General features: G+C 42.5%; 1 protein-coding gene across 2 annotated transcripts in view; it reads left to right on the top strand.

Annotated features, from left to right (window-relative positions):
* Positions 1 to 26687, top strand: part of snd1 (staphylococcal nuclease and tudor domain containing 1) — a 162498-nt gene extending 135811 nt beyond the window's left edge. For both annotated transcript variants that reach the window (XM_070928689.1, XM_070928688.1), the window contains exons 19-24: positions 2871 to 2994; positions 4705 to 4774; positions 7013 to 7126; positions 10777 to 10980; positions 23658 to 23702; positions 25678 to 26687. In XM_070928689.1, coding sequence (XP_070784790.1) covers positions 2871 to 2994; positions 4705 to 4774; positions 7013 to 7126; positions 10777 to 10980; positions 23658 to 23702; positions 25678 to 25743 — 623 coding nt within the window. In that variant the 3' untranslated portion in view covers positions 25744 to 26687. The remainder of the gene's footprint in view (positions 1 to 2870; positions 2995 to 4704; positions 4775 to 7012; positions 7127 to 10776; positions 10981 to 23657; positions 23703 to 25677) is intronic.
* Positions 26688 to 27446: the final 759 nt, after the last annotated feature.

The raw sequence follows: 27446 nt of genomic DNA, 5'->3' as shown, positions 1-27446 counted from the left end.
ACACTGAAGATGTGTCTGTTTGGTGTGTGTGTATTTGTACTCCTATTCCCCTCGCTGCATTCATCAGCAGTTGGTGTTAGCAGTGGGTGGCCAATGAGGTGTTTGGGCTCCCCACCCCACCCCCTGCCCTGACCCCCTCCACACTCAAACTGAGCTCCTAGCTTTTCCTTCACACTCTACATCCCTCCGCACCGCTCGCTGGTGTTTTTCTTTAAGTTTGACATCATGCTAATGACGGTTCCCTGTCTGCTGTTGGTTGGCAGCTGCTTGGCTGTCTCAGCACAGATAACCCTTGGAACACAGCATCATTATTCATATTTTCTTGTTCTCCAATAGCATAAATAATATTAGGTGTTAATGACAACTCACCGCTGTGGTAAAGGAGTAAAGAAAGGTGTGTATTTATCATTTGAGTTTGGCGCTGCACTGCCTGCCTCCAAGCTGTTTGTTTGATGGTACAGTAACATGCATAGTAAGCAGAACTTCCTAATTTTACACACACACACACACACATACACACACAGACTGCATTTTTACGTGCACACAAGAAACCAGGTTAGTGGGAGAAATCATGTTAAGACAGGAAATCAGAGAATGTGTTTACCTGAGCAGCGATAACCAGGTTACTTTAGAACCCAAGTTTACACGCAGATGGTCAGTAATCAGGTTTCTCCTCTGTCTTGTTTTTACTCAAGGCTGCCATATTCCAAGTGTATTTGTGATACATGAGGCGGCAGCTTGAAGAGTGTTTTTCTGGTCAGAGCATTTGGACTGATGGCACGGTCTCTGCAGTATGAGAGCACACAGTGTTTCCCTACTATTTGCAGATACTTAAATTTTACAAATAGTCCACTGTTTAACTGTGGAAACCAACTTCAGATGCATGATTTATTTTACTCTGCTGTGATCCATATTTTCTTCAGATTTGTCCAGATATAAATATATATAGTTTGCAGCGAAACTGATCCATTTAATTTCTCTCTATATCCATCCATTGTTTAAGTGTGGAGGTTCAGTTTTATATCAGTTTTTGGATTGAGTTGTTTTGAATACAAGCATGCACTGCTACTGCTACTAAAGATCTCTTGTCCTCACCAGTGAAGCTTTCCCCGTCTGACGTCTTTGTTTTCCAAAGCAAAACAAAAACTAATTTGCCATGTTTAAAAACCCTGTAAGTAACCATGTTTTATACATGGCCAAGAAATTGGATTTTTCCAGAGGAAATCTAATGGTGTTAACTGGGCTTCTCTTAATCCCTTTGCCTGGATTCTTGTGTACTTTAGGGTTTAAGAAATCTGGTTACTTCAGAAAGCTGACACTAGACACAGTGATTGTCAGTTTCTTTCGGTTTGTAGTGTTGTAAGACTGTGAATTTTATTTTTGCCTCCATATACCCTCCCATTGAATGGACATGTGTGGTTACAGATGCTGCATTACTGATGACCCTGGTCTACCCACAAACCCTCCTCCAGGTGATAGATCAGTGAAGATGGCCTCTAAAAATACCACCATAGAATTTAATGTGGGCCACTTCACAAAACTAGCTGCATTAATTGCTTCCGCACACTTCATATACTCCACACACACACACACACACACACACACACACACACACACACACACACACACACACACACACGGCCACTTGTGAACACTAATAGAAATGCGTGCCTAAACATACTATGCCATACACAAACAAATATGGTGTACATATTACACAAACACCAGAAAGTGGCTCTCTTGGAGATGCACATACTTAGAGGCGCTCACAATTAGCTCCCCAATTTCAACTGATGGGTGCAAATCAGGCTGCCACTTACTGCAGTCATTGACTCCATGGAACACTGATTCACTATCTGATTTCTCCAACTCCCACCAAAGCAACAGCCACATTCTCGCCTTGAATCCACCATAATAGTTCTGCTGCGCATCATATAATGGCTTGATAGGCCACAAGGGCCCATTGGAAGGCTCACTTTACTCAAAGCTGTATTTCTCCAACAGGGTAAAACCAGCATTAGCTGTGTGGTGCTAATGGACTAACAGCTACAGAGCCACAGATTATTTTGATTTTTGGTCTCAGTCTCTGAAGTGCAGTTGGGGTTAAAATGGGTTTTGAGCTGATAAGTTGTGGCATACCATTAGCGCTGAGGTATTTAAGAAATAACATCCTTAAATAACATTGTCTTTATTCCTTTATTGATTTTCCATTTGGGTGAGGAGCTGTGTGCTCTGCCAAGAATGATTTGAATTATTTGTTTGTTAATACGAGGGTACGAAGGTTTTGAAGTACCTTCTTTAAGACAGTTATGCAATTTAAGTGAAGCCTACGTGTTTTATAATAAAGCATGCTGGAGAAGCACTCCCATTCAGTTACAAGAAGCATAAACAACCCTCAGTCTGTGTCTGTGCATAAGAAGCACACAGTCATACTTTGCAAAGTTGCATCAGACTTTATTTCGTTTATACTGAGGCGTTTCTTTAGCTCTGCAGGGGTAAGATGCAAGTGTGTTCATTTTCTTCTGCCGCCTTAAGGCCCACCCTCTGTCAATCACACCCAGTCAAGCAAATATCCAAAACAAAGCAACATGCTTGCACCTCTGTAGCTGAGAGCATTAAATGGAATTATATATTTTACATTTCATTTCACACCATCACAGCTCGAAATCTTCAATTTCTTCTCTAACTTGTATTTTAAATTGGTAAAATGGTAATGGAGGCAAAACAGCAAACACATCAATGTCAAAAAGATGAAAACAGCCCATAGTGATGTAATGAAATGCAACTTAAAGAAACGAACAAAAGCTAATCACACTGGAATTGTAAATGGAAGTTTGTCTCCATCTGACCCGTGTCTGTGTCGTTGTCAGGAGGCCAGTTGGAGAGTCTGATGGAGACCATGAGAGCAGAGATCGCCGCCCAGCCACCAGTGGAAGGATCCTACGCTGCACGCAGAGGGGACTACTGCATAGCCAAGTTTGCTGATGGCGAATGGTAAGCAAACATTTTGATTCTTATGATGAAGCTTTACAAAGACCTTAACCCATTAGTAAGATGCTCAGGCAGCTAGTAGAAGTTACTTGGCAAGCATGATTACCTGAAACAATGGAACAAAATCTACTACAACAAACACATTTTATACCAGTTTGATGAGCTACATTTCCATGAGACATAGATGTTTGCATCTTTTTTACCTACTCAAGAAAACTTGACATTTCATTTTTACCTTGTCTCTATTTAAGCCTGTGATGCATTAACTGCAGACACCCACAGGGTGTAATTAGCTCACTGCCACTGCTTTGGCCCCTTGGAATCAGCAGTTGCTTGACAGTAACACACACACACACACACACACACACACACACACACACACACACACACACCTCTTCATCTAGTCTCCTCACCGGATGTTGGAAGTTTACAGATGGTCATGGGGACAGATAAAAGTCACAGTGATCGAGGGAGGGAGAGAGAGTGTCTATGTCAAGAAGGTGACGCCGAAAAAAGATCACAAAACTGATTAAAAAAACAAATGTTCCCCCAACACAGGTGCTCTTCTTTCTTTCTTCCTTCCTTCCTTCCCTCCCTCCATCTTCCTCTCCAGATTTTTAAGGTGCAAAACTTAAGTTATTTTCTTGCCCCAGCAACCAGTGCAAACAAGCCATCTGTTGTTAACCTTCACTTTCTTTTTTGCATAGAAAAGTCTGCCTTGTTACTTCCAACAACAGTAATCCTGCTTCAAGTGTCTGAGATTTTTGTCTTTTATTTTTTTATCAGTCTTCTATTACTCAGCGAGCTAATTATGTCCCATGTTCGCATTGTTCTGTGTCCATATCTTTGTATTCTGTGATGCATGTGGAATGTCTGCTTGTTTCATTAAGGGGCTAATTAGAAATGCGTCGCCTTTCAGGGCCTCTCAGAGCCTCTCAGAACACCACAGAGTGAAAGTAAATAGAAAGGAAAAACCTCTGTTCATCAGTCACTCACACTTTATCTCTAACTCTTGCTCTCATTGCTGTTCTTTATGTCTTCCTGTTAATCACTTATTTGGTTTTTAACTTTGTTCTCCTGGTTCTAATTATTTGGCTTTTTCCTGCTGTCCTTGGTTCTCAGCCAATTTGTCCTCCCCGCTCTCGTTTGTTTGTCGGAGTTGAGAGTCAGAAACATGCTCTTCTGTAGGACTGGTCTTTTACATTTGACACTACGTTGTTTTTTTCCTTTGAATTTGTCACTGATCAGTACGTCCTTGTAATATCAATTTTAATTTCATTCAAAATCAGATTGCCAAATGTGCTGGAAAATCAAACCTTATAAAGTAAAACTGCTGGGTTTTTGTGATTAGCCCTAATGCACTAAGGTTATTTGCTACAAGCAAAAATAGGTTTAAATTTTGTTCCTTTATTGCAAAGAGGCCTCTGTGCAATTTTCGCAGCCCTTCGACGTCCTGATAGATCCCCTCTGTCCCCCCTCACTCCCCCGGCCTGCTCATCCTCTCCTGCCCCTCTCCCCCGATCACAACAGACAGATCCTCCAACACCTGCTCCTCAGGGAAATAAGCACAGAATCATTTACTCATCTCCTTTTCCTCTTGTGCCCTCTGTCTTCATCTCTGTTTCCCTCCGCTCTATTCTCTCTCTCTCCCCCTCCTTCTCTCTCTCTCTCTCTCTCTCTCTCCCCCTCTCAATTATTCTGTTGCTGCTGCAGGTACAGAGCCAGAGTGGAGAAAGTTGAGTCACCGGCAAAGGTTCATGTCTTCTACATTGACTACGGCAATGTGAGTAACTTTATGATCATGAATTTGACTGTGTGATAAAAGTGTTGAATGTTGCATCATCTTTGAAACAGTGCTATTGTTTGGGGCTCAAAAAAACACAAACATTCACCAAGTTTTGTTACGGCCAAACCCACAGCCAGAGGGAATCTAGTGTCTGAAGAGGGATGTCGTTTCTATTTCCTGCATCTCTGCAGACGCCAGTTGTTTGCTCAACCTAACAGCCTTTATGTATCCTTTCAGCTGGAGTTTTTAAGACAAATATGATACAGGCTTGTTTGTTTTCCCTTTATAGTTTATGAGTGAAGCACGGAGTGCAGCTGAGTGTGTCTTTTTATTCCTTTTCATAACAATGACAAAAGCAGAACTCCCCCTCTCTCTGGATCTGTTTTTTTTAAACTCTGTGATGACGAAGGCACTACATCCTTGAGAGTGCGTTATTGTGTGTGTTTTTACCCACGTGCGTACACATGCTTGCATCACCAAGTGGCTCATGCAGCCAACCCCCGGCCTGTGGGAGATTTCCCATGATGCACTGGAGCGGCACAGTGTGTGACTGACCTCAGAGTGGGGGACAGCTCTAGGTTTGGCTGGCAGACGCGATGCGTCCTGGCATGTTGCTGAAAGTGTGATTCTCCAAGGCCGACCTGGCACACAAAAAAATGGAGCTGATATCTACCTCACTCTCTGTAGTTTTGCGTCATTTCAGGTTGAGTCATTCTGGCCTTGATTTCATGCCTCTGTGTCATGAGCTATTAGTTGGTAATATTGCCACCTGTCTGTACAGGTCACTACCGGAATTATTATGTGATCATTAGCAAACACAGCAGAGCACTTTTGTCTTTCATTTTTAAAGCCCACATTTACAGTGCCATCAAAGTCTAATATGGCGTTGATAAATCTTAACGTTGTAATCCATAATAAATGTTCAAGGTATTCTCTGTCTAGACTGTACAGTCCAATGAACACATTAACCTAAGACATGGGGGTCATTAAATTAACTCCCCACTTATAACGGCTGTCTTTGTCTGACTTTCCATCAGCATGTCCTCCCTTAAGGCAGCCTGTGGTGATCAGTGATTGGTCATCGCTCACGGCGGCTCATACAAATCAGGAAATATCAACTTAATCACATCGTTGCTTCAGCAAAACGTTGTACAAACTTTTCATATATAACAATGTGCATTTTGTTTAAAGAACCGAGCCAAACTACAGTGTTTACAGAACCTGCAATGAGCACTAGAGATGACAATGCTTGTCAGCCTGTGACTCCTGTAACTGTTTATCAGGTTGTAAATGCAGGAAACGCAAATTGATGTCATTGCAAAGATCATCAATTCATAAAATGTGATGCCTATAATCATAGCATAATTAAACCTGAGTTATTGTCTCTCTTGAGCACCTTTTTAGAAAATGTCGCTTTGTTCGTTGCTTGTTCCTAAAATGGATATTTAGCACTGGAACCCTTCAGTCATTACTGTCAACTTGACGTCTATTGTTGTCTTTACTCTTAGCTTGTAGCTGAGCTAGAGAGCAGATGGAGCTTAGTGAAAGGGGCCTCTGTACTGCTGTAGAAACAGCTGTGAGATGATTGGTAAGGTGACGTATACAAGCATGCTGCCCTTAAGCTATAAAATGGCATCTGTCCTTCTTTCACAGTTGTAAACTATCATCGTTAAAGTGACAGACGGATCTCAGAATTGATTCAGTATCAAGGAAAAATAGAAATACGTTACAAGGTACAGGATAAATTTACAGCCCGAGTACATGCTGTGTGTTGTTTAAGAATGGCCTTCCCTTGTAGAGGCACTCTGTAATGTAAAAAATTCTGAAAGTTTCATCGCAAGCTTTCAACAACCTTGTAACACATTTGTTTTATGTATCTGTATCATAACTGAACAAGCCAGACAGTTCTGCCTTAATCTCTGTTGGCTTCCTTTAGTGTAGTTGTTGCAGGAGATGGGCGTCTGTCATGTTAGCTTAGACATAGTCATCATCACAAACATGCACTCCAATTGTTGCGCTTCACTTTATGGTCTCAAAATATCCCTCAAAAAGTAAATGGTGAAGTAGTAAATATGTTTGACCCTAAACTCAGACTGTACTAACTTTACAGCGACAGCATGTGGACGTAGTATTGATAATACAGAAAAGGCCTCTGTGTGTCTACTTGAAAAAAAGACTGTCTTGAAAATGTTCTATATTGGGTCTGATTTCTGTCCTCCGTTCATCCTCCCTCAGAGAGAAGTTGTGTCGTCCACTCGTCTGGCTGCCATTCCCCCTGCCTTCAGCACCAGGACCCTGCCAGCACAGGCCACCGAGTATGCCTTCGCCTTCATCCAGATCCCTCAGGACGTAAGTGCACGGACGAGCACGCGGGCAGAGTAGAGATATGTGTCGCAGCTGAAAGCTTCAAAATTAACTTTGCGATATCAACCTCTTCGGTCTCATTTTCTGCCAGCTTTTGCAAGTTGACTTTTCGGGCAAGACATAGAAACTGTTTGAGTTTCACTTATCGAACGGGGTGATAAGTCTGTAACTGTCAGACAGGGTCGAGTTTTCATTTCAAGCAAGTGTTAGTGAAAATTATGCTCATCCATAATGCATGTAGTACGAGGCAGACAGAGCAATGACAAACATCAAGCCATTGATTTACTTGGTTGCAAATAATTTGAGGATAATTGACATAGTAGCAGAGAAACAATGTTTGATGAACAGTTTGATCAGGTCTACTATATTTCAGCAACCCAGGCTGACACATCCGATAGATGGATACAGACCAGCCAGGTAATTTATGTGTCTGTGCATATAGATGTCCATCTGATAGCCGAGCAGCAGTTACTGGGTTTTTTTCGGCAGCCCTAATCTTCTTGTTTACATCCATGTGTGTTTACTCAACCTCTGGTGACCACCTGTGTGCGTGTTTGTCTGTGTGTGTGTGTGTGAGTGACTGACTGTGTTTTGTGTGTGTCGAGGGGTCAACTCATTGGTTGCCTCCTGAGCCGGCAGGATCCTGAACAGTTTGTTCATACTCAAACGTGTTTTCTCTTGGTATGTGCCCGATTGACACAGCACTGAGCCATGTCTTTTAATTGGTTGGTTGGTTGTGTGTATGTGTGTGTGCATTTGAGAGTGAGTTAGTTTAAAGGGTATTTGTTCCACCTAGATAAGGTTCAGAGCTTTTGCATGTTCTTAATGTCATATTCTATATCTCAGTTGCCAGTTAATTAGACATATCTAGCTGAAGTTAATGTAGTCTAATACAACAGTCCTGCAATAAATCCTGCCTTCATGAAGCTTATACTGTTTTGGAGAGGTGCGGATACTATATGGTTAGTTCAGAGTAGTCTGTGATGCTGTTTGTATTGCGTTTCACTTGGTGAACTAGGTTTCTCAGATAATTCGTCTATACTTGTTAATCTAAAATGTAGTGTTATTTTAGTGTATTTATAGGGCTTTACGTTTAATAGTGTTGACCAGCTGTGTGTGTGTGTGTGTGTGTGTGTGTGTGTGTGTGTGTGTGTGTGAGAGCTGGTAGTGCTGTCACTTGTCTCATGAGTCAGTGTCTCCTGAAGGATGAAGTGGCCCATCTGTTCGGTCCAGTCCGGGGGACAAAGGCATCACCTACACTTTGCAGCCCCCAGACGCACGCGCAAACACAAACACAGACACACACACACACACACACACACACACACACACACACACACACACAGCTTTACCACATGTTGGAAGCTGACACGCACCTTACACCTCTCCGTCTCACTCCCTCTCTGTCACTCTGCATCTGTCTAACCCTTTTTCCCATTCTTTCTATTTTCTCTTGGGTTTTCTTTCATGTGTTTTCCTGTCTGCTTTATCTGAATGTTTTTTGCTATGTCAGTCACACTGACAGTTGTACTGCGCCTTTGCTGCTGCACATGGGAAAGGTTGTTGCCTTTGTCTTGCAACCTGCCACCTGACGCCCTTCACAAAATGTCTGTCTTAACAAGTCATATGGCTTTATAGTCGGTCTTAAAATCTTTCTTTTCTCAACACAAAATTCCTGCCAGTGGGACGAGATCATTCTGTTGCTTTCCACTGCAGTTTCCTTAAATGCTCCATAAATTGACAACGTCTTCAAACAATGGCAGGTTCGAGGTGCACTCTCACCATTCTGCTGGTTTGTAGGAAAAACACTCTTACCTGAAATGTGGACTTGTAATGTGACAAAGCAGGTGGCACAATGCACGTTACCTCTATCAGAGCAACAACTGTTGCTACATTTTAAGCGCTTTTTAATCCAATCTTATTGCAGATGTTATGAACTCTCAGCTGCCTGCACTCAGGACACACTGCCACCTCTTTGTTGTGCACGGCCAGCTAATTAAAGAAAGTCGTTCATGCCAAGAGTGCGCTTGTAAAAAAGATGAACAACAACATAAATTCTAAAAAATGCCACCCAAAAAAAGTCGGGGTTGAGTCAGATTAATGAAATGTGTTCTTATTATTTGATCACATATTTCTCGATATAAATCACATTTCTTTCTAATACTGGAGAGTATTTTATGAAGGCAACGTTTCTGTACGGTTGCTTTGTGTCGAGACAAAATTTACACAGATGCATTTGAGAGTCCGGCTCATATTGTATCGAAAAAGTATTGTTTTGTATCAGCACTGAAACTGAGCTTTTATATACCCAGCTGCACATCCAATTATATTAATTAACGATAAGTAAAATGCAGATATTTTAGCCTGTTGTTAACATATTGAACCAGGTCTGTTCTGCACATACGGTAGTCATGAGAGGGTCACTAGAAGGCTCTCATTCATTTTTTATTGCCTCCTCACGAGTGTCGACGTATTCTTGTTCTGTAACACTCTCTCCCTGCGTTTCCCATCTCTCCTCTTGTGTCGGCTGTCTCTCCCTCTCTTTCCCCCCTCCCCCTCTCCCTCTCAAACACAAACTCTCCCTCTGCCTCACTCTCTCTCTCTCTCTCGCCCTGAGCTCCCCTGCAGCGCCTGTGACAAGTTGACCAGGGGGAGAGCGGGGACAAAAAAGGCCCTTAGTTTTGTGCCTTGAACAAGCTTCCCTGCCCACACACGCTCGCACACACATACACCAGACACGCACATACCCAAGGGCGGCTAGCTCGAAGGGGGTTGCCATGGAGACAAGACCAGGGCGAAAAAGAAGGGAAGCAAAGAGATGGATGGTGTAGGGTAGGGATGGATGATGGCCAGGGACTGATTTTTGTTTTTAAGTGTCTTCCTGCCTATGAAGACGCAGCACCCCTGTTTTTCTCGTTTTCACCCTGACTTCTGGAGGATGTGAGGTCAGGGTTGCATTGCAGCTGTTCCATCTCCTTCTCCACCCTGTGTTCAATCAAATGCTGGCCTTTCACATTTGTGAAGGTTACGAATAAGAGTGAGGTAACTAACTGAAGAATGAGAAGAAAGGAGAAGAAAGGGACATGATGAAGGAGGAGGAGGAGGAGGAGGAGGAGGGTGGGTGAGAGAGAGTCAGACCATCAGATAGTTCAGCCAAACTAAAATCTCTTGAACTGGTTAAGAAGATTATTGTTGTGCCTACACGACTGTCAGATTGCTGTGTGAGTGATCATGTTACTGTAATCAATTTGGTGAATGATGTGTGATGTGTATGAATGTGTTCTTACTGACCACATTACCAGGTGTATGTGGACAGGTTTTTTTCTACTTTCTTAACTGTTTTTTTCCACAACAGATACCAGATCAGTTAGGTTTATGCATATGTAGGGTTTTTTTTTTTTAGCAGCCTCTGCATAGCATGTATTTGTGTGTATGTGTGTGTGCATATCTGTTTAGGAGCCATCAGTGATAACATACTAATTAGCCCTTTCACCTTTTTTTCCCCCTTCTTTTTATCTCCTCAATCTTCTTTTTTTCCTGCTTCGACCCCGCCATCCATTACTCCCCCATTTCCTTCCTTCCCTCACCTCCTCTTTCTTCTTAATCCCATCCCTTATCAAACCCCACTTCTCCAGGAGGATGCTCGTGCGGACGTGGTGGACTGCATTGTGCGGGACATCCAGAACACCCAGTGCCTGTTGAATGTGGAGTACTCGGGTACCACCTGCCCACATGTCACAATACAGTTCGGGGACACCAAGGACGATGTAGGCCTCGGCCTGGTCAAGGAGGGCTTGGTCATGGTGGACGTCCGCAAGGAGAAGCACCTGCAGAAGATGGTAAGTGAAGAGATGGGATATACAGTTGGTGATGGGAGGGCAGTGTTAGGTAAAGCGGTTTCCAGTCTTCTATTCAGCTATGGAAGGCCTAAAACTAAATCTGATGTTACTCTCCCTGACTGGATTGGTGGTTGTTATATTTAGGCAAGCAGTCCCTTTCTCTGTCCAGGGTAATGACACTGTCTGGTGTCACCGGGGCTGCAGACTGGGCCGTTGTTGTCAATTATATCACCAAATGCAGACATTCTGTTTGGCGGTTGTTGTTGAGATTTTAATTGTTGTTGCACTTCCAGGTGCATCAAAGGTAGGGATTTATTGAACAGGTTAGAGAGTCATAATGTCAGTTTAGGGAAATTTAAATTAATTACCCGGCCCTACTCTGAATGTTGTGTGGGCCTATGCCAAACGTCTTTCAAAATATGACTTATTTTTCTCTCCCTTCTTCTTGTTATTCAGTGGTTCACGGTGCTGTCGAAAAAGCAGAGCATGGATCAATATTTGTGCCGCCACTGTTTTAAATAGACAATGGCGTCAGTTGATCATATGGTTGCAGGTGCTACTTAACTTAAAGCACACAATAAATGTTTGGCATTCTCTTTGGCAAATGGGCCCCTTGTGTATTATTTAATGGTAAATGGTCCATATGCTGCCTATGGCTTTCTGACAGTCCAATAATCACCACGTTTCCATGCTTGTGTGCATCTACCCACTTGCTTCCATCTCAGTTTGTCACGTATAGATTTCTTTTTGATAAATGAAAGGTGGCATTACACTAAATGCCTAAAGGTTTTGTAAAGTGAACGCTGTGGCACAAGAGACATAATACCTCTCCGCACTTGTCAATCCAAAGCCACACAACATACACTTACACACCTCTACAATTTTCCTCATATGGCAGCCATTTTGTGAATGAAGCGTCGCTCATTTACTTTACTCTCATTAAGCTAATTTGCCCAGCAGACTCAAAGCCACTCTGTCCATTAGAGATAAAGAGAAAAATAGAGGATATTTATTCCTGCTGCAATTACTGCTTCCACACAACCCCAATATTAGTCACTCTGCTATTTATTTAAAAATTGAAGTGCACAAAGGAATGGAGAAATATGTCCACTGGAGTGTCATTGTTCATAAGCATAATCAGAATGTATATTCATAGAAATTAGAGGCTGGTGCGAAGAACACATTTGTAAAGACATTCTTTCACGCAATGTATTCGCTCACACGGAGACTCATTTTTGTGCACACTAAACAGCACCGATAAAAGCACTTCCAGCCTCACAGTCAGTCAATAAAGCACTGTGCATCATTGTAAGAGTGTTTTGACCTCTAACCTCCAAAGAGTAGCCGGGGACCATAATGCAGTGTCTGGGTAATGGACCCTATAGACAAAGGACAGTGATTAAAACCTTCCAGCCATACGACTAATAGGCTTATAGACTGCACAAATTTAGGTTTTGTTGGATCAAATGGTTTCTCTTTAGTACTCAACAGCTGTGTCTCCAGCATCTGCCTATTCCTTGCCGGCTACAGACGAATATTTTGATCTGGAGAAAGCTTTACAAGCAGCAGTGTTGCCAATGTGCTTACAAGTGAGTGTTAAAGTAAGCTCTACAGCACTTCTTGTTGATAATTCCACCACCATCAAGTCTGCTTCCAAGCTCGAAGCCGAACAAGCTGAAGTGCGATTAGGCCACTTTTCAAACCTATAAATGGAGCAAATTTGTTTCTGATTCATAGAACGTGTGGTGATTCTAAAGACTGCTGTTCTGCTGTATAGCCCAGATATAAGTTCATTATTAGGGCTGAGGGATGTTAACAGTGTGCTATATATCTATTATATCACTCAATATCTAATGTGACTTTGTGAATTGTAATAGTGATGTTGCTCAATGGTTCATTTTCGGATTTTAAAGGCTTTATTAGAGATGATAGCACTTTTTGAACTTAATGTACTAGAGCTGAAACAGTTAGATAATGGACTCGATATTGATTCGTTGATCGACAGAAAATGAATCTACCACTATGTTGAAAATCGATTGTCTCTCCAATTGTCATTTTTAAGCTAAAATAATTTTCAAATTTGAGGATTTGCTGCTGTTTTTTGTCTATTACATTTAATGTCTTTGGGTTTTGGACTGTTGGTCAGACAGAACAAGACATTTAAAGACGTCACCTTGGACTCTGGGAAATTACAGTGGGCATTTTCAACTATTCTGACATTGAAATTATTTTCCTTACAAATCAAACCATTGTGATTGTTTGATTCTTTCAGTTTTACCCGTCCCTGTTTGATGTGCGCTTTTGGATTTGTATGCTGCTTTGGATGCAGGCATTTACAATTTAATCTGTTAATTTGCTGTATACAGGCTTTTTTCTAATCTACCAGAGTTGACTTAAAGTCATTTGATTGCAAGGCACATTTCTGGCTCAAAGATTCATGAGCAGCACTGCAGCTGCTGCTGGTGCGACAACAGAAAGCGTTATCTTGCAGGGGCAGCAGAGCCAAAAAATGTTCTAAGATGCAACCTTTTGTTGACCTCTGGATCTGTGCCCCTATTCTTCCCCTCTTTTATAGAAAGTTCCCCTCAAGCTTTTGATAGTGTAGTATCCAAGCTGAGCTCTTTCTCTCTTCTCACTCAGACACACTATCAGCCTCCTTGTAAAAGTGACTTTTGTCCTTCCTATCTGCTCCATTTTAGCTCTATTCTTTATTCATTATCCATTCCAGGGGATTGGAACATGGTCATTGTAATCTGTACTCAAGTGCTAAGCATTGCATAACAGATGGGCTGTAATGTTCACTGGCACTTCAGTGGCTATCAATAGTCAGTCATAAGTGCACTGAAGGTTAACACCAGTCTTTGAGGATGGCATTGACCCAAGAGAGGGAGAGCAGAGAGGGATATTCATCCATTTGGGGTTTTATTTCTTTTTTTCAAGTGCATTTCTGCCTTAAGACCTACATTCACTGATGCCCACTATGCACACCATATGGATGGATATTGTTGCAGTATCGTAGCAAAGGATAAACAGTCATTGTGAAAGTGTAGGCGAAAAGATGATCATATGCGGGCCAGCTGCTGCTACCTGATTGGAAGGGAAGTGGGATATTAAACGGAAGGCAGGAACAGAGGAAGTAGGAGGTGGGTGGAAACACAGTAAGCCAAATTATGATTGATATAGTGTATTTAGTGAGGGGAAACTTACAGAGTGACCCAGATGTGTGGATTGATGATAAAGCTTGGGTTTAAAGTACAACTGACCCTTCGTCCTACAAATATACAGACTAACGTAAAGATCATACTGTTATATATCCATTGCGCGCACACACTATATCTACACTCACATTCAGGCAGATTTAATGTCACACTATAAAGTTTAATCTGTCACACATCTGGCATATCATGCGCACATGGGTTGTTTATGGGGCTTTGATATTTAGATTATCATTACTTTATCACTGGCACAGTATTTGAAACAGAGGGACATTATATACAGGAGTTACAGGATTTCAGGCATCATGGGCCAGAATACATCTCTGCCCATCTCTTCGTTTCTCGTCTGCTCTTCATCTTTATTTGTCACCACTCTGGCATTTTAAATTCAGATATAGAGCTTGACAAGAAGCTTGAGATTTCTGTGGTAAGAAAGAAGAGTGTACGAGCATGTAGGGATGCGTTTTATTCTATTGTTCCCTAAGGCACAGTACTACTGTACTCAGTAGTAGTAGTAGTGTGTCAGGTACATGTTATCATCATGTTGGTATCATAAATGAGCTGTTAGCAAAGCTCAACAGTAATAGTTGCCCTAGGCAGCCAGATTTAGAGCCGTGTCAACCATGTCATTTGGTCTGATTGCCTCTGTTGGTAACCGCTGTTTTTGAGTTGGGAAAGAAAATCTGTATTTCTTCCCTTCAGTATAAAATCTAATAAATGCGTGAATAAGAGGGTATTGATTTTCTCTGTCAGAAATGGCGAGAATGGAAGGAAGTTTAGAGTTTAATCAATAAGGCCTGATGCCAAGCACAGGAAAGTACTGATATCAACTCAGAAGAACCCAAACGGAGGAGAAGCAGAAACTTCATCAAAACTTGAGGTATAACTCATAATTTACGGATAGTTACATCGAGGTATTACCACTCCAGCTATAAACAGTGTTTGGCAACCGAAAAGTGATGGATGTTTGCCAAACCTGGAATGTAAAACTTCCCGTTGGGTTCTTGTGTGCAAACAAGCTGTCTTCTTTTACACCACGTTTAGAGTTCTTCTGTCTTGCTCTGACTTGAGACTCACACACTGACTTCATACCTTCTTCACCTCAGGCACAGTAGATATACTAAGCCATCATTAAATTGTCCTGGCACCATCAACTATCCACTGCTAGAATGGCAAGTTGCCACACTGGCACACACTCACTCACTAAAACACTTCTCTCTCCTCCTTCATCCCTCTGAATGTCTCTCTCCACTCATTGTTCAGGCTTTCTCAGTTCTACAACATCACTCATTTTTTCATCCTCTCCTTCCTATCGCCTCTTATCTTTCCAGTGCACTCCTCTTCATCACTCCTTTCTTGTTTACTCACCCCAGTACTCTCCATTCCTCTTACTCCTCCATTTGTCTGCCTCCTGCACATCACACCCTCACTTCGCCGTACTTGTCATTATTACTTTTTTCTCCACTCAGAGATTCACCCTCTCACACACCCTTCCTCTCCTCCCTGTCTTCTTTTTTTTAACCTTTTGCTATTCATGCTATCCAAACTGAGCTTGAGTACTTAATTTAGACTGCGATGGGGAGGCGGCTCGCTTGGCTTCTGCATGTGCTAATTTACATTTTGTCTTTCAGTGCCACGTCATGATGAACAATAATCCCCAGGAATTAAAGTGGAGAGGCACTCAGATCATACTTGGTGTCGGCCTCATAATGAGCTGTGATTTAAAACGCTGTTATGTGCAATTATTTGCAACTTGCATCAGCTGATTCTGCCCTGTGAACCCACACTGGGTTGATAGTAAGGCCTGTCTTTTATAATTTTAAGTGAAGGCATACAGTAGAGAGACACAAACTGTGTGTGTTTCTGTAGGCTAATATTTAACAGAGAAAGTGAAAAAATAGTGGGCTCAACAGATAACTAGATACACTAGAAAATGTTCTTTCTACCTGATTGGGGGCACAAGTAATAAGTGCCTGCAGCAGCTATCTCTGCCCAACACACAGACACTCACACCCAGACGTGATATTTCTTTGTCGCAGATGTAGCTGAAATTAGTCTGTCATGACAGCTCAATTGGAAGATGGCTATGCGGTTAGAAGCACTATCTTTTGTGCTCTGCTGCTTTTCACCAGTGTTCTCTGTCAGCAGCCGCCAACAACATGACTGATTCAAACTCTGGCAGGCCACCGGGTGCACAGCGTCTCGCCCAGTCACCTCAGCTAACTGACGCCTGTGCTAGCCCCCCAAAATGCATTAGAGTTACAAGCTAATAATCTCCTGTTTGCTAATTACAAGTCAATTACAAACACGGAAGTGTCTGTCAGTCCCTCGCCAGTGCAATTATTATCAATCACCAACTGCGAGGAAGCCTGCTATATCGACCGAGGCCTGGTTTCCATTATTCACTGACGAGATGAAGATATAGAAGTAGCATTCACACACCTCAGACAAACATGCCTAAGATCTTTATTAAAATGTTATAGTGTTGTGTGTGTGTTAGCAGAAGGCAGACTATGGGGAAAACAGATGTGAGGTGGCTCCCTATGAGTAAAAGCTTCAGATGAGAGTCCTGGAATCTTTAATTACCCAGCAGCCCCCTGGGAAATGTAGTTTGATTTTTTTTCCTTTTATCTTCTCTCCCTGTATTGTTGTATTGTATTCACACTGAGGCTTTTCATGTATGAATGTTGAGCAGAGGACTTTTAAGTAGCTTTGAGGGGCCAGAAGGGGCAGCCTTTAAGTGGTGGCTCGCATGAGATGCAGGTACTTTTTATTTATCTGTGTCTTTTCACATAAACTGCCTCATGGGTAGCGTAGTTTTCCTCCAGCATGCAGTTAGAGTCCCCAGTGTAGTTGATAGCGCAGCGGTTGCATTGCGCTGTGATTGTGTTAATGGGGGATGAAACTGTAGATGAAGATGAAATGGCGTGCTTAGAAGTGTAGTCACACCTACAGCTGCATGTGGGGAATCCATACAGGAAATCAGGAAGGAGGCTCACACATACACAGGATGCCTCCAGGGATGGGTTGTTCCATTTATCAAAGTGCAGTTGTGTTGTTTGGTACACATACTCTACAGTAAGGTGGCTCATGCGATGTAGTCTGCTGCTGACATACTGTTAAGGCACTGGTTTGGACACTGATGATGGGTCTCGTGGGAATGCTGGTGTTTCTCTACTGAAGGTTCACTGTAACAAAATGAGGCCTCGTGGGCAAACAACGCTTCATGTAGTAACACCGCTGTGTTGCTTATGAGCTGTCCCCAAGCAGAGAAGGACGTACATAGCACATGTGCGGGTGTCCCTCATGAGCTCCAGCACACGCACACACTTTGAACTATTTATTTGAAATGTAGAGAAGGGGAAAACCAGAACAATGCACAAATACAATACCTGAGAGAACACACCCAAGAAAAACAATAGTGACAGAACAGTTACAACAACGACAATGAGATATTGAAAAAGACGATGGGGGGTTGGTGTTTATGTATCCAAGCACAGCCAGTAAGCACCCCATGGATCCTGCCACGGTGGATTAGGTCCCCACCCCAACCAAAAACTTCTCCACCAGGTCATCTATAAATGGCTTTTAGCCGTATCCGGACCACCAATTGACTGACTTTCAGGTCGCTGCCCTCCCTGTTCAACCCCAACGCCTGTCACAGCCCATCAAGAACCCCCCACCTCATCACAAAACAACACCACAGGGCACATATAAACACACACACACACTCGGTGAGCTTCATGGGTGTGTGACAGCATGGCCGCTCCCCACCAATGGCTCAATACCTAATTTACAAGTAGAGTTAGAGATGGGGCCTTTTAATGGACATTTTCTGCTCCTCTGTTATTGACTGCACACACACTCACTTGCACAGGCAGTTGCCTCCCCTGCTGCTGCTGCTGCTGCTCTGAAGGCCATTTTGACATGTCCTAGCTGACACGCGCCACTTCCCAAATGCCATTCCACCTTCTGCAGATGTATATACACACACACACACAGTCAAACAGTTGCACACTATATCCTCTCTCCCACACACCCTGGGGATGAGTAGAGGACAGACAGGAAGGTAGTGGAGGCACCACGTTGTTCCAACTTAAATTATTTGTTGTCTGTCTGGCCTCGCGGAAGGGAGAAACGAGATATTGGAGAAAAAGAAGTACAAACTCTTTATGCAGCCTTTAGAAAAGTAAGTGTGTGTGTGTGTGTGTGTGTGTGTGTGTGTGTGTGTGTGTGTGTGTGTGTGACGTATTTCTATGATACATTAGTGTTTACGTAAGACTTGTTTTCTTTCCAGTGCCTCTGGGAGAGCACTGGAGAATGTTCTCGGTGATATCTGTTGTTGGTCCTTTTGTTGTGTGCGTGCGTGCGTGCGTGCGCGCGCATGTTTTTACATGTGTGTGTCCTCCTTAACTCTATGAACCCAAGCTGGTGGGCTTGTCATGCCAAGTTCCTGCCAAACTGCCTGATCTCCTACGACAGCTATGCTGGGGGGACCAGCATGCAAGATGGCATAATCCCAGTTTACCTCAGATAGGGACAATGACACTCATACACATGATGGCTCATCTTTTTCATATTTTTTTTTACAGATTTGTACAAAAAATACCAAGATTTTGTATGAAGCAGCAGATTTGAATTTGATTTTAACTCGGATTGATGTCCACGTGCATGCAAAAGTCAGTTTCTGCAAAAAGAAGAGCATGACTGCTGCATGACCAAAGAAAAATGTACACGTGAAGTTATAAATCCGTAAAAATGAGTACATTCCCTCGTCTCTCTCACACACAAGAAGCCTGGTTAGCTATGGTGCTCATGTGACAAGCCTTTCCCCATCAAACCACTTGTACAATGAAAAGTCTGAAGAGACTTTCCCAAAACCCTGGCCTCCTCTCTGCTCGCCATGCAGTATTCATGTACTGGCATGTTGAATGAGAGACATCTCTTAGGACTACAAACCACAGCTCAGCCAAGTACACTCAACTTGAAACAGTGTGAGTTACAGACATAAAAGCTGTTATGTTCCGGCAAACGCTCCGACGACGACCTGTCTTTCTGCTTTCAGTGGAGTCAAAAGGAGACTGCGATGGCAGGCGGAGGGAGAATGAAACGAGATGTAATGAGGATTCAGAGAGCAGTACAAAAAACCAGAACAATGCAGAAACAAAGAAACAATGACAAAAGGGAGTTAGTGGCAGTTTTTTTTGGGTTGGAGTTTGACTGCTCATGTCTGGGAGGCTGTGTGTCTGATCGTCATTGCTGTTAATGAGAAAAGCTCAACATGCATGGAGGACAAGCCTCATTGTTCCCTTTCCACTTGAGTGGTTTTTACGTCGCCTGAAATCCCATCTCGGCAACGAGGACCAAGAGAGCACACCCAGCGCTGAAACTTTGATTAGTCACTTGCTTTTCATATGCACTCCATCCAAAATCTGGTTTCAATTAGCATTTTTTCACGTGCTGTGAAATCCTGCAAAAAAAAAGGAGGCAGCTCACCTACGCACCAGACGCGCACAACCTGTCAGAAAGCTGCCATGTTAGCTTTCACTCAGATCCATCACTTTCACACCATGCTTACCAGAACGCCACCTGGGCATGGCATGCCGGCCAGCGCGGGGAAATGCACGGTCTCTCTCTCGCTCTCCGGCAGACAGATTCACAGCCAGGCAGACACACTGACTAGTGCCAAAACACCAGACCTACACCACCTGTCGTTCATCTTACGAAAAGCATCACACTTATACAAAGTCTCCCACCAAGTCTGCAACTAGAAAGTTACCTGCATGTATTAAAACTGACTCAGACAGTAGTCCTTATTGTACATGGAGTATCAGATAGTTGTTTTCTAGTCTCAGAATGCTGTGATGAATTCACTCAAACGTGAACTGTTGGCGTTAAATTGTAATAAATTGACTTCTGTAATCAGTTTCTGATAGTTGTTTTGTTGCACGCTGCAGACTCTGAGCAGAGTTAAATGGATGTTAAGAATTAATCACACATTCAGGGACACTCCCACACACAGCATCCTCCTTAGCCGAACAGCATATTCTCTGCCACTGCCAGGGTCCATGGCCACTGCTCACCAAACATGGCATCTGTCTGGCATATGGGAGCTCTGTAGGGTCATCCAGACAAGCACGCTGTCACCCACTGCCTTCTGCCACCCAAAGCCCCTTCAAACATGTTATTTTCTTTTCCTTGTCCCCTCATTCATTATCCTCTTTTTGTTGTGTTGCATATTCTCCTCCTCCACATAATCAGCTTTAAGCCTCTTCCTTGTTGGCCTCTTTCCTTTGCCTTGCTGGAACACACTTTCTGTTTTCTGACAATCCTGCACCCCCCACGTGTATTTAACGTCGCCCTTGTTTCCCATGACGAGAAAAATTCCTTTCCTCCAGATGAGTTTTACTTCTGTTTGTGTCGTAAATGAGCCATTATGCCTCCCTACTGGAGCCAATAGAAAGAGCTGTGAAAGAAGGATCCGGGACAGGATACATGGAGCTGTTCACAATCCGAAGGCAGTCATCATCAGTGTTCAGCTGCACACTGATTGGCTGTTGTGTTACACTGAGCTGAAGTGAGCAGAACAGTGAAAGATGAGGATGGGCCAGGAAAGGCACCCTCCCGACCAGAGCACAAAGAGGCTCACCGTGATAGTTCCAATATGGCAGCGTATCATCTGTGCATATTGTGCTTTAGTGCTCTTGACTTAGCATCTTTCACAGAATAGACTCAGCTGTGTAGAGTTTGACAAAAGTGTAGACTGAATATATTTATTTTAAAGTTGAGCTGGGGTTTAGATTCCTAGTTTCCCATTTTTCTCACAAATGTAATTTTTCTCTTTTCTGTTCAAATATTGCTAGATCCACTTTGGCAGATATGAAACCCTTATCGACATCATTTTAGTCTCCCGCTAGCTTTTCAAGTGCAGCACTAGGAAAGACAGCTGAAACGGGACAGCTACGGGCACTGATAGCTCCCCTCCAAAGCCCAAATGGCATCACAGGCCTTTTGTGTCCGTGAAATATCGTCGGCTGGGTCTTCCATATGGTGACATCTGCCTGATGGGACAAAGATGCCATATCCCAACGCCTTCCAAAAAATCTCTCCTTTAGTTGGCTTTGATGGATGACTTGTGCAGCCACTGCACTTTCCCCAGCCACACACTCACACGTGCACTGCCTCAGACAGAGGGGCTGTGCCATCCAGCTTGCAGGTCTGTTATCTTGGCGGTGCCATGTGCAGCGTAGCTATCAAATCAACCTATGTGCACGAGCTAGCTAAGCAATTAAACTCCAGAGCCCAATCCACACTCGACAGTTTTAACATCTGGCATCCTTGTTCGGGTGTGTGTGTGCGTCGAAGTGTGAAAGCCAGCTCATCTGCTACTATAATAAGCTACAAAACATGGTGCACAATTGAATCCATTACAAGAGCACAATGGCTCTTCTTTACTGTTTCCTTCTTTCAAGTGACTTTTGCTTTCTTTAAATTGTTTTCTTTTCACCGTCGTGCTGATATTTCCCTTTACGTTTGTCCAGCTGATCGGAATCCAGCAAACTATACTCAAGTATTTGCACATCTCTTACTTACAAAGCTATACTTCCACCATTCACAGACAGCATGTGAGTGGTGTGGGTGGCCAGGGTTAAACATGGTGGAGGTGAGGTGAACTGTGTGCGTATGTGTGTCTTTGAAGGCCTTGTGTGGTGCTGGATCATTCGGTATCCACTCTGACATTATAATGGTGGAGGACAGCTCCACACAGAGGGTCTGCCGCTTTTCAAGGTCCATACATCCACTTATACTGTACCCATCTACCCAAACACTGCCTCTCTCACTCGCTCTCTGCCCCCCCTACCCCCACCTCTCGCCCTGTGACTCATCACTGTTCATTCAATGAGGCTAAATGGCTGTTCTAGCAGAAACAGTCAATATGCTCGACACTGCACATTGGCTTCCTCCTCTCTCTTCCTCCAACTCCTTTATATCCTCTCTATACTCTCAGTATGTCCAGGATTCTAAACTGCATGGATTTGAAACTGCATTAATATCGAACAAATAATTAGAGAATTTAATGCTCCTACACGCTGATGATTATTTCTGGAGGTAGCATAGCTTAAATAAGAATAAAACCCCTACACTCATTTCTTTTGAGATATCCTATTTATAGATACTTGATAAAAAGAGACATAATGAGTAAAAAACAAACCTGTCACACAATACTAATCTCCGATCATTCATACTGAACATTCTAATGCATTTGTCTGTACAAAGAAAGCCTTTGTAACCTTTGTTAATGTGACAATTACGGGAGAAGGCTAAATTAGCAGAAAATATTAATCAGTGAATTGACAGAAAAAAGAATTGGCAATTATTTTGCTAATTGATTAAGTCATTTTTCAAGCAAAAACAGCAAACACCCAAATGTGGGGCTTTGTTTTTTTTCTTTGTTTTTATATAACTGAATTGATCACAGTTGGGTTTTGCACTGTTGAAAAAAAACAAAAAACCTATTGAAGGTGTCGACTTTGGCTGTGGGAAATTGTGAGGGGCGTTAATTTCTGCCATTTTAAAGGCCAAACAATCAGTTGATTAATCGAGAAAGCAACCTGTAGATTAATCGATGATGAAAATGATCTTTAGTTGCAGCCCTGTATCATATAAACATGTAAGGCTGAGGTGTGTTTTATTGCTTATGAAAGAGGAGAGGAAGAGTGTATTATTTGTTCTTTCAAAACTCACATAGTCTGGCTTAAATAAAGGATAGTATAGGCAAACATCAGAAACACTATGAATAACTTTTCTATGGAGAATTCTTTGACATGTCTGTTTGCTACTGTACAATAGAGCTCTGATTTTTCTGCGTGAAACACAGGTAGAACTTGGGGCTCACCCCCTTTTTGCTAGCAGCTCCCTTAAGGCGTCCTGTGAATGCACTTGATTATAAATTGCTGTTACAAACCAGCGGAGTGTTGGCCTGAGGCTAGCAGGCACATGGGGGTATGAGAGCCTCTCATCTCGAGTGGCTTTGCTAGTGTGAGTTGTAGCATGAAGCGCGAAGTGATGCCCCGCACCCGGCGGATAAAGCAATGACCCCAAACGGTGAGCCGTAAGGCGGCGCTCGGCGCTCCGTATGCTTCCTTCACATGTTTGTGCGTTCCGGCATCCCCTGCAGTGACATAACCACTCCGTGTCTATGTGTGTCATCTTGATCCTGTTGATCTTCAGAGAACACTGTGTCCTTTACATCCAGAGTTGCTGGGAGGGCGAGCAAGTGCCCTTCTGACAAAATGTGAACTTTGTGCAAAAAAACTTGTGAATTTTCATGTAAGCAGGTGAAAGAAATGTCGCCAGGGGCAGAGCAGGTTGAAAGGATGCATTGATTCACCTTAATCCTTTAAAATCCTACGTGTGACGCAGTGATGTGATATGCTAATGACTCTTCTCTTTCTGCCCTAGGTGACAGAGTACCTGAACAGTCAAGAATCTGCCAAGAGTGCCAGGGTAAGTCACTTCATCCAAACCCAGCAGCTTCATCTCATTGTCTTTCCCTCTGTCTCCTCCTCCTAATAATTGTGGTTTGTCTGCCTCTCTGTGAGAAATCTAATGTTGCCAAAACAAGAATACATTACAACACTAATTACTTCTCTACACCGACTACCAGGGAGAAAGTGTCTCTTCTCTTTGCTGCTTTTCTCTCTCTCTTAAGATGCAACACATTACATTGGCAGTCACCATTGTCCCATATGGATTGCTGCCCACAGTCTGTGCAGGTCCATACTGTTAAAATGGGGGTGGGGATGTGTGCAAAAGTGTACAGAGGGGACAGAAAGAGAGAAGGGAGAAAAATGGAGAATGAATAGAAGGCAGCACATAACACACAGGGCTCCTCCTGTGTTAAGATGAATCAAGTCAGAGCTTTGACACAACCCTCTCCAGTGGAAGAGACTTTATTTGAGCCTTTGAGTGAAACTGGCAGCAACATAATGGAAAGGAGCATCAGGAATTTAAATCCAAGTACATGAACGGATCTAGGTTCATAAAGGATTTATTAATTTTCATTATGCAAAAACAAGTCTTTGTTTAGTCTTTGTTTTTCTTATTGTCAACAAATCCCATGAAAACAAACAAAACCAATAATGAATTGATCTTGAATTGACGTATTGACTGTGTAGTCAAAGCTCCATTGTTATTGCTAAAACTATTACAAACACGTCAATGAGGCACCAATGTTCCTTCATTACGTTGAATTGTCGGTGTGTTTGTGGCCTGTTTTTAAAGATGTAAATCGTCAGTGGCACCAATGGGCTTGGGGCTCAGTGCCACAGATAGGCTGGGGAAGTCAGAAACTTGTGAGACTCGCACTAACATATTGATGTTTTTGGTCATTTCCTGGGATATTTTGACAATAACAAAAATATAGAATATCAGCAGCGGAAATAATAATTGATGTCTAATAGCCTGAGTTCCTCACGTACTGCAAATCCACAGTGTCAGAGCCCTGTTGGCTCTGGTTTTTATCTTTAGACTTTGACAGGAAAGTGTTTGTACATATCCGACGTGCCTTTCAAAAGAACCCTGTCAAGCCTGCACAGACACTTGGATTTTGTTTTTACTCATGTAAATGTCAAGCATGATGGCTCAAAATCCTAGAGGAAGCGGTCCCTCTTGTGCTCTTTTTGTTACCCTGTAGTTATACTGCATGCTCAGAGAATGAGTCAGTCAGAGGTGGAATTGACTATAATCACAATTGGAGTTACTACCATGTTTTCAGGGTGGAGGAGGAGGAGAAAAAAAGGCAGCAGAGTGAGAGACGGGAAACGGCAATACGTACAAATGGCTTAATTCATTCATTCATCCTAATAACTAGTGTTAATTAGCACAGTCGCTAATTAGCTATGAATCACAGCATTAACAGCTGAGCGTGCATGCTTCTGAGAGCCAAAAAAGAAACATCCCACACAGACAGATACCCTCGCACATACACACACAAACACCCCTGAGACTGCACAATTTCTATCACATTTAAATAACCAACACCACACTGGAAGCTGCTCCAAACTACACACACTCTCTGCCAATCGCATTGTAATAAAGGCGAGATTCAGCTGGAAAACGCATGTGATGGTTTATGAGGCAGGAATGTGAATGTAATGGAATAGGAGAAGTAATAGACTGGGTGGTATTTGAGGCACTGTGGGCCTCCAGCTTGAATGGGCAAGCACAAAGAGTTGGATTAAATGGTGGTGGTGATGATGATGATGCAGGCGCCTGCTGTAAAAGCAGTGATCTCTCTCTCTCTCTACGTTGCATGCTGGCTTTCTCACTCCCTCCCACTCTCTTTTCCTCTTGACCATTTAACGTGTAATGTGCTAGAGAGGTTATTGAAGTCCCATTCAAAGCAATTGGGAACATAACCGCATTTTATGGTTATTTGTTTCATTATGGTCTGTAAAATCTGTTTCCGTCTTCCCATCAGCTCAACATTTGGCGCTACGGAGACTTCCGTGCGGACGACGCCGATGAGTTTGGTTACAGACGTTAAAGGAAAAACACAAAACCGACCATCCAATCAACACCATTCCAAAGACCAAGGTGGACGGCGAGTGATGCATTGGACAGAAGACAAAGTAAATAAATGACGAAGAACTAAACGACAAGCATTGACTCACTCTTTTTATTTGACATTTCATCCCTGCAATCCTGACTTCTCTTATGCTTATACCTTTTTTCTCTCCAGCTAGCGCCCTGTAGCTCCAAATAGAGCATGCTAGCAATGCTAAAAGAAAAAAATAATCATGTAAGAATCACTTTCCATTCATCCTTAATTTTCTTAATGGCTTGATACTGCCAGCTCAAGCAGCCTGCACTATTGCCAATCTGTGTTATTTGCCATGTTACCTTTTCAGCAGACCTCCTGTGTGAATGATAATAATTATAATGCTTGCGTATGTGTTTCATGCTCTTTGCTCTCTGACACTCTAGCCCAATCCCTGCTTTCCCCTGTACAGGAAGGGACTGGGTGTTTTTGGGGGAGACGCTTGATTTTTTTGCAAACAAATGCTTCCCTAATAAATTTCATGTAAATGTGAGGATATGTTGAAAAGTGTAAATGGATTTATTTTCGAGAAATGCTGTAGGTGGAGCCACACAGACAAAAAAAAAAAAAAAGAAAAGGATGATTTATTTTTGTCTTCAGTGTATATCTGTGTGATGATGACATTTGCAGATGTTTTTGTGGGGAGTGTTTTGTCGTTTATTCACTATGTCACACTTTTATGACCAGTAAAAACGGATGCCATCACGTGGCATTTTATCGTCTCTCTATCTCCTTCTGTAAAGTTTACATTCTAATAATGGTAATCTTAGGCAGTCTCCTCTCTTTCTGTCTCTGTATGCCATAGCAGAAACAGTGTTTGAATTTGTTTCCACATAATGGACCTTTGCATTCTATTAAAAATCTGCTGAATAAAAATAAGCAAACTGAAAGTGTGACGTGGTTTCATTTATTTCATGAAACTAGATCGTCCTTGGCACTAGGGCCAACAGTGAGGTCTACATGAATTCTACTCAGAATGTGAATTTGGATGTTTGATTTTAATAAAAACATTTGTGCCAAAATAGAAGAGCACTTCTACGCGGGTAAAAGGTTTTGTTACCTGTAAAACAAAACACTCTGACAAAAGGTCTTCGACTAAAAGCCTGCCAGTTTTTTTTCAATGAATTTGAAATTGGCAGATAAGTTTGAACTAGTTTAACCTTCATCTCTAAAACCTTTCAGATTCATCACGAGTTTGCAGTAGTTTTACATATCTGCTGCTACCAAACAATAGTGTGAAATAGACTCATTTCACTTTTCAATCATTATAGTTTATGCAAGTCGCGCAGAAGGGCAACTGCTGAATTTACATGAGGTGAAGTTTTTTTCAAGGGTTGTTTTGAAGCATGCATGTCTGAAATGTGTTCCCACTGCCAAGAAACAAAATAAAACATTTATCTCTGGATATCAACATGCAAATGCCAAAGCATACATGGTTTAGTGAAATGTTTTTCAGGTTTTATAGCTTTACATTAAACTTAAGTATTTTTTTTTCCATATTTGTTCAGCTGGCATGCATTTAAATATGCTGTCGCACTAGTTTTGATTTGATTTCTGGCTCTTTGTCTTGAACAATCTTTGCAACCATATCCACCATAATATCTTTGAAAAAAAAAAAAGGTCTCTAATGAAGTGCTCATAAACATTTA

The sequence above is a fragment of the Enoplosus armatus genome, chromosome 22, assembly GCF_043641665.1.
Source record: "Enoplosus armatus isolate fEnoArm2 chromosome 22, fEnoArm2.hap1, whole genome shotgun sequence".
NCBI classification, from domain to species: domain Eukaryota; kingdom Metazoa; phylum Chordata; class Actinopteri; order Centrarchiformes; family Enoplosidae; genus Enoplosus; species Enoplosus armatus.
The sequence above is the reverse complement of the archived record's forward strand: the minus strand, read 5'-3'. Positions and strand labels throughout refer to the sequence as shown.